The sequence below is a fragment of the Ostrea edulis genome, chromosome 2 (assembly GCF_947568905.1).
Source record: "Ostrea edulis chromosome 2, xbOstEdul1.1, whole genome shotgun sequence".
Lineage (NCBI taxonomy): Eukaryota > Metazoa > Mollusca > Bivalvia > Ostreida > Ostreidae > Ostrea > Ostrea edulis.
The window spans coordinates 106682143-106698830 of record NC_079165.1 but is presented as its reverse complement, the minus strand read 5'-3'; the positions used below and the strand labels follow the sequence as shown (position 1 = coordinate 106698830).

The window sequence follows — 16688 nt, the reverse complement described above, 5'->3', positions numbered from 1 at the left end:
TGTCAGTTATTTTTTATTAATGAGAATACACTGTAACAATCAAATTTTCTGATCAGTCCTCCACAGAACAAGAACTGTACGAAGGCTGGAGGGTGTGTATTGTCTACTGTAAAACTGGTTATTTACGTGTGGGGGAAATTCACACTAATTACAGTCACGTAATACGTGTGTAAACTCCCATGTGTATAGTTATAAATATTTGATATAATATATACCGGTATTATATTCATTTACCGTGTATTTTTCTCTAACGCGTTATGTTGGATGAGGAAAAACGTATACTTGATCCCCAGCGTAAATAACCACTTTTACAGTATGTGTCTAGTTCTACAGTTTACCCAGAATTCCATGTTATAAAGTTAATCTTTCAGTCTACATGTAAATATTCTAGAGATCCCGCAGTAGTCGATTTAATAGTGTACATTTACTGTGGCAGTACAAATCCTCTGCAAACAACAGGTCCATTCTTGTGTAGATAAACTGCCGGCCAAATGCATGCCTGCACCACAGTTCCCTTCTTTCTAAAAACTTTAAATGCAGTGGTATCCAAGTTTTCTCCCTTACGAGCGTATCGTAAGTCCATGGGTGGATCTTGCACCACCATCAGCCATATGCACTCTACACACTTGTCAATATACGCTTCCAAATTCCTCTTCAGTGTGATGTTTGAGAAATGCTCTCTGTAAACATACCCTTTAAACACCTACAAAAGCAAAAGATCCATAGGCCACAATGTTCACCTGAGTCACCATAACACTAATGTTCTTCAGAAGAGGACTTTTAAAAGATTTTGTATGATCACCAGTGTGAGATCGACTTTACTCATGTGAGACAGCCATGTGAGATTTTTCTGTCTCACACTGCTGCGACGTCAATTGATTGTGACGTCATATATTTTCTATGATTTACGTCACACCATAAAGATTTACGTTACACGGTGAAGTAAAAAGATTTTGCATTGTTATCTTTAAATTTTTATGTAGTATAGCTTTCTGGTGGACAACCTTGGGTTTTTTTAGTTTACACTTACAGTGTAAACCATTTTCGGGTATGCTCTTTCTGTCTATGTAATTAGTTTTTGCACTGAAGTTCAAATGAGCATTTTGATAATTTAGAATTTTCTCAAAGCTCTAAACTGTAGGTAAATTGTGAGAAAAATAATCCTTCATTATTTACTCGTGTGGGATAGGGAAATTCCACCTCTGGAACAAGATTCGCTTTATAGGATCTCTGCAAAGCCTCGTCCTAGACTGCAAATATTATATTCTCATGTAAAACTCAATCTCACCCTATGATTTGATTAAATTTGAATCTGAACTACAGCAGAATGCTTGCATATATAATATGACTAATCATGGCTAGTGGTTCACACTGATTTTGAATAACTGTTTATATGTATTTCACATGTAAAATTCTGACTTAAGGTCCTGCTGTTCTGGATAAGATTTTTTGTTTAAAAAATTCCCATATAATTAATGACATGAAATTTGATCCCCTATTATGGCCCCACCCTACCCTCCAGGGCTTTAATTTGAATAAACTTGAATCCCAGTCTGATTAAAATCAAACCTCTCACTTCGCTCAATATATGCCCACCCTACCCTCCAGGGCTTTAATTTGAATAAACTTGAATCCCAGTCTGATTAAAATCAAACCTCTCACTTAAGTTGAAAGCCGTTTGTAATAGTATGCACTTATACATAAAATAAATTCAAATAAATCAATATTTCAGAATTCCCTCTTAGGTGACCTTGACATTTCACCTGTAACCTTGGAAACAAACAGGTAATGTAAGCTCTGTACAAAAGATATCATTCCTGCATGTTTTATAAAATCTGGGTAAAAGCTGTGACTGAAATCTTGTACCTAAGGCCAAACAAATGATCAGGCAAGATTCCTCTGAAATTTTGTTGCAAGGGGATGACAATTCAAGTGAGAAAATTATTAGAATATGTCTCGATTTTACCACTAGATACTAGATTTCATCTGATTATTTATAATCTAAGCTTTCAGTGTTAGAAAACTCGATCAGCATACCTCTCTCAGAGCTGGGATGGACGCAGTAGATTTTACCACTAGATACTAGATTTCATCTGATTATTTATAATCTAAGCTTTCAGTGTTAGAAAACTCGATCAGCATACCTCTCTCAGAGCTGGGATGGACGCAGTAGATTTTACCACTAGATACTAGATTTCATCTGATTATTTATAATCTAAGCTTTCTATATAGCTTTTCAGTGTTAGAGAACTCAGCATACCTCTCTCAGAGCTGGGATGGATGCAGTAGCACAAGCCTTCCTGCTCTCTTTGATGTACTTTGGTAATTCAAAAAATGCTGTTTTGTCCTCAGGATTTCTGTGTGATTGCATTACATGATCCTTCAAAGACATATCAAGATAAAGTTAATTATAAATTCATTTAATTAATTGATAATCATGGCCTCTTATTGTCACCTTTCAAAATAGTCGATGGCAGCATATGTAATGAATACCTTTAACACATATATACTGAAATTTTGTTTTCAATACCCCAGAAAAAATACCCTTATCCCACAGTTTTTTCTCTCTATTTCTTTCATTATTGAACTTTTCTATGGTGGCATATTTCTGCCATCATTTGTCAGATAATTATGACAGCTTGTCAGGTAATTACATCATTGTCAAATAATAAGTTTTAAAAAAATCCCTGTAAGGCCAAGAAAAAAAAAAGGGTTCTCAGGTCACATTTTAGAAAATCAAATGAGGCAGGCAGGTTTTTTATACCCCCGCAGCAAAGTTGTGAGGGGCTATACTGGAATCGGGTTGTCTGTCCGCGTCTGTAGACGCAATGGTTTCCAGGCTCTAAAACATTATCCTTTCCACCTACAGTCACCATATCATACATATGGACTACCCATGGGACCAAGATGTTCCCTATTGATTTTGGGGTCAAAAGGTCAAAGCTCAAGCGCACTCCTAGAGAAGAGACTACCCAAGGTTTTGTCATGCCCTTTCTTTTTTACACTCAGGAAAGAGGTAATTTATACCTATTAACAACAAGCTTTAGGAGATTGGGGTAAGTGGGGGGTATTCTTAGTGAGTGTTGCTCACAGCTAGTACATACCTCTTGTTATTTTATTTTCAAGATCATTTATATTTTACTATGGTAAACCAGCATGTGTTTTAAGTAAACATTTAAATATTTAGGCATTGTTTTCTTTCTATGTTATGTTTACATTTAAAAGGAGATGTATCAATGTGATTAGCACAAACTGGCAGGCACCATCAACTTTCTGCACATTGTCACTGCTTCCACAGCTGTAACAAATATCAGGAACAAATGAAATACAGAATCTCACTCAAATAGGACAAAAGCTTCCTAAAAATCTTTGTCTAACAGAAAATTTATGAGGGGGTCCTTGGTAATATCTAAAGGTTTGAGATCCTGTCATTCACATCCACATGAGTACTGATATAATTCAATGAGTGTGTTCAGCAGCACAGGTTCAGGACTGTGCAGAAAGCTTACTAGCAGCATAATATGTGGCTTGTCACACAAACACACACAACAGCACAGTACAGGATAAAACTTTTTACACATTTTTAAAAGTTTGGGCATTAGGGGAACAAATTTTTTCTGTTACCATCAAAAGCACTGTCTATGGTTTTGAGTCTGTTGACTTCATCCTGTATTTTGTAGATGTTAACACTCTGAAATGCACCTGGATTAACAACAAGATTTGGGGGGGGGGGGGGGGGATTATGTGTGGGTTTAATGAAAAAGTAGTTCAGTTTATCATATAGAGTTGCATGGGTAATTCAGTTTGTTATAGAGTTGCATCATGGGTAATTCAGTTTGTTATAGAGTTGCATCATGGGTAATTCAGTTTGTTATAGAGTTGCATCATGGATAGTTCGATCAATTTGTTATAGAGTTGTATGGGTAGTTCAGTTTGTTGTATAAAGTTGGATCATGGGTAATTCAGTTTGGTTTTTGTTTTTTTTCAGAGTTTTATCATGGATACATGTAATTCAATTTGTTATAGAATTGCATCATGGATAATTCAATTTGTTTGGGTAGTTCAGTTTGTTATAAAGTTGCATCATGGGTATAGTTCAGTTTGTTATAGAGTTGTTTAAAGTGATTTGCTCACTGAATGCCACAATTAATATTTCTCCAACCAACCAAGTTTGATGTCTGTCATGCACAGGGTTTTCAAGATATTGAGTGGACAATATCTAATTCTTATGTCAAGAGTTGACCTTCGATCACGCGAACTCAAAATCAAAAGGGGTGTCATCTACTCCTTAAGATGTACCAGTTTATCAAGCTTGTTGTCTGTCAAACAATTATCAAGCTTGTTGTCTGTCAAACAATATACATCACTATTCTTCACCTTTCATTTATTGACTGCGTTTGAGGACAACAGCTGTTTTGTTTGACCCGAGAAGGGATCTGTCGCGGGAAGCCGTTGGATCCGTCCGAGGGTCAAACAAAACAGCTGTTGTCCGAGGACACAGCCTATAACTGTTTTGTTATACAGTGCTGGTACCTTCACTTAAGGTTATTTCAGTAGATATATACATGGTTTGTTGACTTTGAACTTTAAACAATTCAGAGTGATTGCGACAATTAATTTATCAACATATCTGCTAGTTTAAAAGAAAACAATAATAATACCCATTATCCTGATTAATAATCAATAATTATAGTTTTCGTGTTTCTGTTCTGCATCACATGCAATGAATTCTGTATATTCTGGTCTATTGTCTGATAATAAGTGCATTAATAGCTGTGTTATATATTTGATGCAAAACCATTTTCCCATATGCAAAACGATGGCTTTGATAGCATTTTTGAACAATGAATACTTGGTGTTGTAAAACATTTGGCGTGTAGTTAGTGGAGATTTTGAGAATTGATAACAAAGATTTTTCTCACCCCATCGTCGCTCTGAACGGTCCATTTGATTTCTGTCATTGGTACCCTATAGTAACCCTCCAGTCTATTCAGCTGTTGTTGTGAAAAGTCACAACAGAATTCATGTACCCTCTTAAGAAAAAGATAAAATTTAATTACTTCTGTCAATCATGAAGCACTGCAGTTAATAGTAACATCAATTTAATTATTGTACATGTAACATGTATACACTACAGCACATGATGCAATCAAGTACACCTCAACGGCATCAATTGAACTGATCTGATTGATTGAATATTGTTTAACATCCCTTGCGAGAACATTTCGCTCGTGTGGAGATGTCACCATGCATCGCCGGCGAAGGCCTGTAAAATTTAGGCGCATGCTCGGTGCTTACGTCCTTTGAGCAGGGAGGAATCTTTATCGTGCAACACCTGCTGTGACACGGGACCTCATATGTGCTTAAATTAAATTATTGCTCACAATAATTGAATTCATGATATCTTCAAATAATTGAAGATATCTTCAATTATAATTTGAGTTTATGTTAATTTGGCGCTCCATACGCATCAATTCAGCAGTATAATTCATGCTAACAACAATCAATTAATGTGAGCAATACACGTATCAACACTTCGCGAAAGTTACGTCCCTTGTCCGCCATCTCCCAGATAAAAATCGTATTTTCCTATGTTGGCCTTTGTAATTTTCCTATCTGTAGCTTTGACATCTGTTATTTTTCCATCAATTGCAGTTAACTACAATATGCCTCAGATTGGGGCAACTCATTAACTTGTATGAAAACTTGGTAATTGGTTAAAATTCAAAGTAATAACATCTTACATTTGGTAAGGTAAAGAAGGAAAACTTGGTTTTCCACCGATTGACCTTTGGCTGACCCCGCAAAGGAACGTAACTTGCGGCGAAGTGTTGATACGTGTATTGAAGATGTCATGATTATTTGAAAAGATCTTTAATTTCGCACGCATCAAATGCATTGATGTCCGATATCTTCAAAAAAATCTTCAATTATTTGATTTCATTTTGCTGATATGAACGTAAAACTTGGAACATCTGCACTTGCATGAAACAGTTCCACCCTGATGTAAAGAATGCAATCCTGTGTATAACACAGATAGACTGATCCTCAGAGGTGTGTACGGGATCGTAAGATATAACCAGGGAAACAAACAGAAAAATAATAATCTTCAAATGCAGAACTGTACGTTAAAGACTGTTCATAATAGGTCCATTCAATGAACTGTGAGGGTCAGTCCACCTGTGTTACATCCCTCTGAGGGTCAGTCTATTTGTGTTACATCACTCTGAGGGTCAGTCTATCTGTGTTATGTCCCTCTGAGGGTCAGTCAATCTGTGTTATGTCCCTCTGAGGGTCAATCTACCTGTGTTATGTTCCTCTGAGGGTCAGTCTATTTGTGTTACATCACTCTGAGGGTCAGTCTATCTGTGTTATGTCCCTCTGAGGGTCAGTCTACCTGTGTTATGTCCCTCTGAGGGTCAGTCTACCTGTGTTATGTCCACTAGTGTCTGCACGATTTTGTCCTCCTCTTTGGTATCTTCCTTCAGACATTCGTAGGCATCTGACCACTCGTTGTCGTACAGTTGTTCGAACTGTTCCCCAAGTTTTGTTGGTCGGTTCTTGTCGCTAAGATCGGCTATGTTCGGATTTCCATCTTTAAGCTGCTTGCTTACAAAACTACTTAACCTGAAATAATGTGGGGAAAACATGAAGTGAAACAAAAATCAGTTTATCTGTACATGATATATTTCATACATTTTTTTTTTTAGAAATTCATGATGAGAGAGAGAGAGAGAGAGAGAGAGAGAGAGAGAGAGAGAGAGAGAGAAGAGAGAGAGAGAGAAAGAGAGAGAGAGAGGAGAGAGAGGAGAGAGAGAGAGAGAGCATTCAGATAAGATTACTTTAGTATGAGCAAACTGATGATTGCTTTCATGAATCACACTACCCAGCAATGAATTTTTTTTTCAAAATGTCACTCAGGACATTTTCTTTGCTGGGGTGCTGTTACAACGAACTTTTTTCAAAAAGATGCATGCAGACGACTATGAATATGTATAGCTTGCCAAAACCATCAAGCTTAAAGAAACTAGTTTCATATTCCTAAACTGACATCTTATTTCTTAAATGTTGAAAATGTAAAGATAATCATTTCCTCGTGAATGCGCTGCAGTTGTAAACAATGCGTGCGTGAATCTTGATAAATTTACATGTAGTGCGTCTAATCTAACAGCTGGGAGTTTAGACAGAAATGAAAGTAGAATGTTAAGACTTCATTTTTGAAAATATATGAGTGTATGAACGGCAACACTTCACACTCGCACACTTCATGACGTATGCTGGCGTAAACAACGCAGTTCATACCCTATCTATACATGAAAATGTGAAATTCATTTTTTGAAAAATTACAAATTGATCTTACAAAATAAATTGTATATAGTGTATGAATGTAAAGACAATGGGTCGAGGCAAATCACCGTAATATAGGACAAAGTATTTTATAATTCGTAATATAATTGTGCGTACTCTCGGTACAATATCAGCTTACACTACCTGTTGGTCAGTTCTTCTACTTTGGCCTTGTTCATGCTCTCTGATTCTACCAGTCTCTTGTACTCGAGAGCAGATACTGTGATCATACGGTCTGCTCGAGAGGGCGAATTTGATCGCTTCTTGTTCATGTCGTCTGCAGGTCTGCCACTCGGTAACGCTGCTGGTAGAGTTTGCGAGAAAGGCTAGAGTAATAAATAAATGTTTCTGTTACATTTATGAACATTTGAACAAAGGTAAGGATACCGAACAGTCATAAACCTCATAACTCCTATAAGCAATAAAAAATAGAGAGTTGGGCAAACACGGATCCCTGGATATACCAGAGGTGGAATCAGGTGCCTTGGAGGAGTAAGCATCTTCTGTTGAGCAGTAACACCCGCCGTGAGCCCTATATCTTGATCAGGTAAACGGAGTTAACCGTAGTCAAAATCAGTGTGCCAAGAACAATCGGTATGAAACATGTCAGACAGCATTTGACCCAATGATGGGTTGTATTGGCAAACTATATTGTTATAACGACCATAGAATTTGCGAAATGCTGACTTTAAACAAAACTGTTGGATCCCCTGCACCATCAACTTGTTTGTCAGTAGCCTGTCTCAATTTAAAAACTGATCATACACAGAACAAGCTCTTGCATATCAAATCAGTTAAGAGATATAAACACCATATGCAGGTGATAATGGAATATTGCTACATAAATATGGGAAGTTGACGATGGAGAAGCTGAAATCATTCCATTTATCATAAAGTTGAGTTGTTAGTTTGCCGTTAATATCTATTTTCAATAAAATATCTAAGTATGAAGCAGAAGTGGACAACTATGTGGTGTCTTTTATTTTGAGTTCACAGCCCTGGGATATATGGAAACGACATGTGAATGAAAATTATTATTGTTGATAGATAAAACACCGTCAGTATATCCAAATGTCACATTGAAGGCCACAGCAAGAGATTTTTTCTTCTCACATAGAAGCTTTTTAATACATTCTGCTAATCATAAGAATATAAAAACAGGTCAGCTAACAAAGGAGCACAATTCGTGCCCATGGGAATTCCAACAGACTATTGCAAAGACCTGATAATAAAATCTGATTTTGTTAATCCTCTGGACAACTAGTGGACTTGCCTTTGTTATCTGTTGCTGTCCATGTCCATTCTGAAGGTTATTCTCCTTCAGCAACAATCTGTCAAGCTCAACTTTGGCTTCAGTCCACCCTGCAATGCCGAAACTCTGCGCCTTGGCAACAACAGCTTTTAAATCTAAATATCCGTCATCAGCTTTAGAAGCATGGTTCTGAAAATACATGTGGTTTGCATGTGAAATGGGGTATTTATATTTCCCATGTTTTTACCCGAAATTTTTACCAATTGAATTGATATCCATTTCCTCATGCCTGTGAACAATGTATATCTTGATAAATAAGTTATGGTGCGACTGTTTTAACGCTGGGAATATTCCGTCAAATATAAATTTCGTTTTTGAAAATACATGAGAGTATGATCTGCGGAGCTTCACGCCAGCATACTTCAGGAAGCGCGTTCGGAAACGAAAAATTGTAAAATATACCGGTTTTTCAGGCTTGTAATATCACAGACACATAACATTATATATGTTTCTGGTAATATCTGTAACCGTACATGATGTCCCAATATTAATTCTAAAATCTGAAGAAACACCTAAATGTACAGTAGAATGACCGAAAACACGACACACACAGACACACACACATGGACACATACATACACAGATAACACAGACACAAAGACAGACGGACACACACATACACATACACAGATAGACACACAAACACACACGGACAGACACACACAGACAGACGGACACACACATACAACACACAGACAAGACAGCCGCACACGGACACACACACAAAACAGACACACAAACACACACGGACAGACACACACACATACTACAACCTAATTAAAATCAGATCCTAAGATACGCTCACAACCACTACTCGGAGTATACGGCGCGGATCTACGAAGTTGGATTTTAATTAGATTGACACACACTATGTTTTTCGTGCTTTTATTCTGAACTTGAAATGTGTTCGCAGAGCTTGGAATGGAGTATATTTATTGCACAGTCCTTTGAATTTAAATGATAGTAGTGCATAAAAAGAATAATTTTAGTATGCATATAAGTTTATACTTTCGCGCGATGATCATTGGGGGTATTCTACAACACCGCTTGTGTTGCTCTTGCTGGTATAAGTATGTGCTTCTTATCTTGATTATATGTTATATGTTTATTCATATCATGATGTAACATTTTATTTTATTGTACATGTCAGCGGCGGATTTGGGTGGGTGGGGGGGGGGGGGCAGAAAAGATACAAACTTGGGTAGCACCCCCCACCCCACCCCACCCCACCCACCCTTATTACTTTTTCTCAATCCGTCACTGCATGTTACATGATGATGTAACATAAATCCTAAGAAAGAAGTTGTTACTTTCTGCTTCTAATGGTATATATGTCATGACACGCATCGAAAACATTGACAAATATCTGTACTGAAATAAACGAACTATTAAAAACTCACTACCCCTATCCTGAAATTGATCAACTGTTAAAAACCCACTACTCCTATCCTGATATAGATCAATCTATTAAAATTAGATGTTAGATGCGCTTGCATACTCGCATACATAACGTACGCGAGCGGATCTAACATCTAATTTTAATTAGATTGGATATATATGAACTGTTAAAAACTCACCGACTTCAGCCTTTCGTACTGGACTTTGGCGTTAGCTATGCATTGCGGCAAAAGTGGAAAACCCTGGCTTACTCTACTCACAAGATCTTCGAGGTTGCGTATCTGCTCAGTTCGATTCGCTGACGTCATCACGAAATACGTGTTCCAAGATGTTACGCAGGTACAAATATCGGTCTAGAATTCTCTCATTTTATAACTTTTTTTTCTTTCCAAAATCACCTGAAAGAAAATATTCCAGTATACAGTACTGTACGTCACCCTTGTATCACGTAAGAAGGAACTATTGCTGGTGCCCAAACAGCGTCTCTCGATCATCCGACAACTAGGACCATTATCAGATATCGCTAAAATTGTTCTCTCAGACTATTAAAAATTTGTACTTGATTGCCCTACCCCTTATACTCTTTTTAAAACCTGTCTTATGATATGCCACGTGGTCACCTTTCTATGACTTAATGTTTTTATACTGAAGTCTGTCTCAGACAGTAAGATTGATCGCTTCAGAATTAAAAGTAGCCATACTACTTCAGTACCACAAATACTTTAAACGACACAATGAAACATCTCATGTTTGATGGCCTTTCATGCAGCTTTGATTTTAGGAAAAGTCCATTTTGTCTCAAGCATGGAGATATGTTATAACTCTTCAACACCATCAAAGATAACTTACTATACATCAATTTTGGCCAGATATCATGAGGCCATTCTGTAGAGAATTTAATTTAATTTGTCCGAATATCATGAAGCCATTCTGTACAGAATTTAATTTTGTCTCAGACAATCAAAAGGCATAGTAATTATAATATTGTGGAAAACACGTTTCATATACACCAGAAAATTCCAAAAACAAAAGATACAAGGACAATTTCTGTTCACGAGAATCTCAGCAAGCACTATGACAATAAACAACAAATGCTTTAACTTAGAAATTAAAATTGCAATAAGATCCCTTTCTCTGCTCGTGGATTTATGTATATAGCGATATGATCTGATTTTAATCAGATCGGCAAACAACAGTGGAAAATCTATAGACATTACCAACCAAATCCGCTATGAGTCGGATCTAGTTTTATGCATGTATAGTAATAAGAACTACTGTTTTAATCTGAACTTTAAATAAATATTATATATCTATCATCTCTAATCAAGTTTGGTCATGTGATATAACACGGCTATAATTCGGCGCGCCCGCGCGTCACATTTTTTCTGATCCTATAACACAAAAACTAACTCTTTTTCACATGTATGTGCAATGTCTGCTAATCTCGGTTGAAATTCGACTCGGTCGAAACTGAAAGTAAATTTCTAGACATGAATTATGAAGGATTGCTCCGAGATTCAGTGAAGGCGTCAGACCAAATATTCAGCCGAGTCGAATCTCAACTGAGATTACAATGTCTGCATGTGCAATATCTGTACTAAACAGTTTACTTATTAACACACTGGCACCATTATAATTCTAATGACATGCAATACCTATGGAGCGCCAAATTTACATAAACTCAAATAATTGAAGATCTCTACAATTATTTGAAGATATCATCAATTCATTTGATGCGCGCAACAATTGAATTAAAGATCTCTTCAAATAATTTTAAAATGATATCTTCAATTCTGAATTATTGCACACATTAATTGAATTGATGATAGCATTAATTCTTCAACTGAATTGATGCGCGCTTTAATTGAATTAATGATCTCTTCAAATGAATTAATGATATCAACAATTGAATTGATGCGCGCTACCATTCAATTGAAGAGAGCAATAATTTATATAAAGCGCGCATTAAATCAATTGATGAGAGCAATAATTGAATTGATGCGTGCATTAATTCATTTGATGAGAATAATAATTGATTTAATGCGCGCATTAATTCAATTATTGCTCTCTTCAATTGAATTAATAATATCTTTAATTCATTTGAAGAGAACAATAATTCTTTTAGAGAGAGCAACTATATATTATAATTAAAGATATCTTCAATTCAGCATATCCACAATTGAATTAATGATATCTTTAATTGAATTGTTGCTCTCTTTAAAAGAATTGATGCGCGTATTACTTCCTTACACAAAAGCACTGTAAATGATTTAAAGATATCTTCAATTGAATTAAAGAGATCATCAAATTATTTATACCGAGCTCTAAATTAATTATTGCGAGCAATATTTCTACTAAATTGATGCTCTCATCAAATGAATAGAAGAGAGCAATAATTGAATTAATGCGCGCATCAAATTTATTATTGCTCTCATTAACTGAATTAATGCGCGCATCAATTGAATTGAAGAGAGCAATGATTGAATGAATGCGCACATTAAATCAATTATTGCTCTCATTAATTCAATTGATGTGCGCATTAATTCAATTGATGAGAGCAATAATTGAATTGAAGAGCGCATTAATTCATTTCATGAGAGCAATAATTGATTTAATGCGCGCATGAATTCAATTAAAGAGAGCAATAATTGAATTGATGATATCTTCAAATAATTGAAGATATCTTCAATTATTTGAGTTTATGTTAATTTGGCATTCCATAAATACCAGCGGGTTTCGTCTATCTTAAACAAGTGTAAACCATACAAGTCCATCAATACAATTATAGGCTTTTTCTCAGAATGCATGTGCATCTCTATGGAGCGCCAAATTAACATAAACTCAAATAATTGAAGATATCTTCAATTATTTGAAGATATCATCAATTCATTTGATGCGCGCAACAATTGAATTAAAGATCTCTTCAAATAATTAATGATATCTTCAATTCTGAATTATTGTGCGCATTAATTGAATTGATGATAGCATTAATTCTTCAACTGAATTGATGCGCGCTTCAATTGAATCAATTATGATCTCTTCAAATGAATTAATGATATCAACAATTGAATTGATGCGCGCTACAATTCAATTGAAGAGAGCAATAATTGATATAATGCGCGCATTAAATCAATTGATGAGAGCAATAATTGAATTAATGCGCGCATTAATTCATTTGATGAGAGCAATAATTGATTTAATGCGCGCATTAATCAATTATTGCTCTCTTCAATTGAATTAATGATATCTTTAATTCATTTGAAGAGAGCAATAATTCTTTTAGAGAGAGCAACTATATAATTAAAGATATCTTCAATTCAACATATCCACAATTGAATTAATGATATCTTTAATTGAATTGTTGCTCTCTTTAAAAGAATTGATGCGCGCATTAATTCCTTATACAAAAGCATTGTAAATGATTTAAAGATATCTTCAATTGAATTAAAGAGATCATCAAATCATTTATACCGAGCTCTAAATCAATTATTGCGAGCAATATTTCTACTAAATTGATGCTCTCATCAAATGAATTAAAGAGAGCAATAATTGAATTAATGCGTGCATCAAATCTATTATTGCTCTCATTAATTGAATTAATGCGCGCATCAATTGAATTGAAGAGAGCAATAACTGAATTAATGCGCGCATTAAATCAATTATTGCTCTCATTAATTCAATTGATGCGCGCATCAATTCAATTGATGAGAGCAATAATTGAATTGTAGCGTGCATTAATTCATTTGATGAGAGCAATAATTGATTTAATGCGCGCATTAATTCAATTATGTAGTTATGAGACTGTATGACATATCATAAATTATTTTACCTGTTTTAACCCAAATAATTTGATTTTAAATCGATGTTTACAAATAACCGCGTCACTCTGCCATTTCAAGTGATAGTCACGTGACCAGTTCAAACTTTCAGATCATCGATGGTCTTATCTGTGTAAAGCTGTGTATTTTGTTATAACAGTACCGTACCATAAGTTTAATAGAAATAAAAATATCAAATACCTCTTAGTAATTCGTTGTTTTACGCTCTTTCAGCCTTAAAACTAGACAGTTGCGTATGATTTAATACATCATGTTGGGATTCCCCTGACGCGCGTTGGTCTATTTATAGACGTCTATTATGGGATGATTTATATATGTAGCCACTATATTTACTTTCTAAATAATATTCTCGCTGTTTTCTTTTACATGCAGATGTTTTCAAGCATGTAATTAAGGGAAAGTTAATAACTTTATAAAGTAATTAATCTGCTTTAAAGTAATTATGTACAAAAATAATACATGAACATCGGGTCATACAGCTTTAATCTCGTTTAAATTTTTTTTTTCGAAATTGCGTATTATAGTAACGTAGGTGTTCCTCAGGGTTCCATCCTTGGACCTCTTGCTTTATCAAGTCTTTTATCAAAAACTTTGTTAATAATATATTACGGGTCGAAATATTATTATTAATATATCAATCTGTTACAGGTCTCTCTGCTAATGCCACTATGCTACTTACATTGTCGTTGCCATGATAACCCACTCTGTCAGGACTAAATCATCAACCATGACTTAGCAAAAGACTGTAGATGGGCGAATTAATGGTTGGATGCATTCAGTAGTTTCCTTTATCATTAAAGGGACATGGACACGATTTGAACTGAAAATTTTAAAATTTTAATTTTCCATTTTCAAAGTTTAGAATGCTTAAAGAATCGGTGTTCTGTTTGGAAAAATATATCAACCAAGTTAATAAATTACAACATTTGAACTAGTTCCAAGTCTCAGCTACCTGTATCATAAATCATAAAACTGAAATATATGTATAGGAGTATAAAAATAGACGATGCATTGGCTGAAACAGAAACTGTAATATCATGCAGAATTAGAACTTTTTGATTAATGAATCCTTCCGCCACAAAATATAGTCCCTACCAAACCCTTTCAAAATTTGAATTGACACAAAAATTTTCAACTGGATAGGGTTCAGCAATAAATGTGTGATATGTTTGCACCAATGGGATCAGTATTGAACCAGTAAATATTTAGTTGTAATATCCTGCGCAGTTGTACTGAAAAGCTCAGGAGCTAACTTCCTTAAGCATTGTAAACAATAACAAGAGGCCCATGGGCCACATCGCTCACCTGAGTCACCTTGGTCCATATCAGAAGATTTTCCATATCTATTTGCATGTAAAACCGTAGTCCCTATTATGGCCCCAAACCTACCCCTGGAGGCCATGGTTTTTGCAAACTTGAATCTACACTATGTCAGAAAGCTTTCATGTAAATATGAACTTCTTTGGCCCAATGGTTCTTGAGAAGAAGATTTTTAAAGATTTTCCCTATATATTTGTATGTAAAACTTTGATCCCTTATTGTGGCCCCATCCTACTCCAGTGGGGCATGATTTCAACAAACCTGAATCTGCACTATATCAGAAAGCTTTCATATAAATCTCAGCTTTTCTGGCTTAGTGGTTCTGGGAAGAAGATTTTTCCTATATATTTGTATGTAAAACTTTGACCCCCTATTGTGGCCCCATCTGACCCCCGGGGGGCCATGATCTTAGCAATTTATAATCTGCACTATATCAGGAAGCTTTCATATAAATCTCAGCTTTTCTGGCTCAGTGGTTCTTGAGAAGTTGATTTTAAAAGATTTTTCCTATAAATTTGTATGTAAAACTTTTATGCCCCCCTTGAGGCCCCATTCAATCTCCGGGGTCCATGATTTTAACGAACTTGAATCTGCACTATATCAAAAAAAAGTGCACCGCCACGGCACATGATACGCCCGTCACATATTGTTAACATGAACATATCACCATGAAGAGATAGGTATGCATGGAACCAAATGTCAACCTTCCTTTAAGAATCTTACCCACTTTATGGCCTCATGTGACATTGCTTCAAATATTGATAATGTAAGCTTAATGATTTTTAAAAGGATATAAAAACATTTTCCCAAATGTTTTCAATGAAATGATTAAAGTGCAAGATAGCCCTTTATCCAAGCAAACAACTTACAATAAATGGGAGTACTCAAACAGGTTGATTTATTCAACATATCAAAAAATACATATATCAGTATCTGCCTTTGTCAAATCTTCAAGTATAAAAGTAAAATATGCATGGTGATGTCAATATAAATAAATATAGATTAAAAACGGTTATTTCAAACACTGGTGCATCTCCTATGTTGTAGTTATTAATTAGAAAAAAATAATACATCATATATTTCTCAACTGGTTGTGTTAGACTTGAGAAATGCACATCTGCAGCTTTGCTCATTGTATTTTAAGGAATGAAGAACAATGCACAGTGTAATAAAACATCAAACATTAGTCATTATGTTTATTCTTAGACTGTAAAACTGTCATCTTAGTGAGACATGACAATCTGCACCTTGTTGTTGAGATATAAAATAAAAATATATTTTACAATATCATATTAATTCTTAAACTTTATACCAAATTAACTTTCAAAGTAATGGCTACCAATTAGAACTGTTCTAAAATTTGACAGATCAATTAGAAGGCCAGATTCCTCTGCCCAATTCCCTGATTGCAAGAGATATAGATAGCACCTCCTTGATCAGATTGCTGTAACAGAAATCTTCTAAACTCATTA

The 16688-nt window shown here is 35.3% G+C and overlaps 1 protein-coding gene across 3 annotated transcripts in view; it reads right to left on the bottom strand.

Moving 5' to 3' along the window:
- LOC125679718 (uncharacterized) overlaps positions 1-16688 on the bottom strand; it is a 22307-nt gene continuing 5619 nt past the window's right edge. Inside the window, exons 1-8 of one of the 3 annotated variants that reach the window (XM_056155983.1) lie at positions 14576-14711; positions 10237-10455; positions 8621-8788; positions 7492-7673; positions 6429-6627; positions 4923-5033; positions 2261-2380; positions 1-703 (exon numbers count right to left, since the gene is read on the bottom strand). In XM_056155983.1, coding sequence (XP_056011958.1) covers positions 425-703; positions 2261-2380; positions 4923-5033; positions 6429-6627; positions 7492-7673; positions 8621-8788; positions 10237-10365 — 1188 coding nt within the window. In that variant the 5' untranslated portion in view covers positions 10366-10455; positions 14576-14711 and the 3' untranslated portion in view covers positions 1-424. Of the gene's footprint in view, positions 704-2260; positions 2381-4922; positions 5034-6428; positions 6628-7491; positions 7674-8620; positions 8789-10236; positions 10456-14575; positions 14712-16688 lie in introns of those variants that run through there. The other 2 variants (XM_048919162.2, XM_048919163.2) reach the window with 2 other exon arrangements.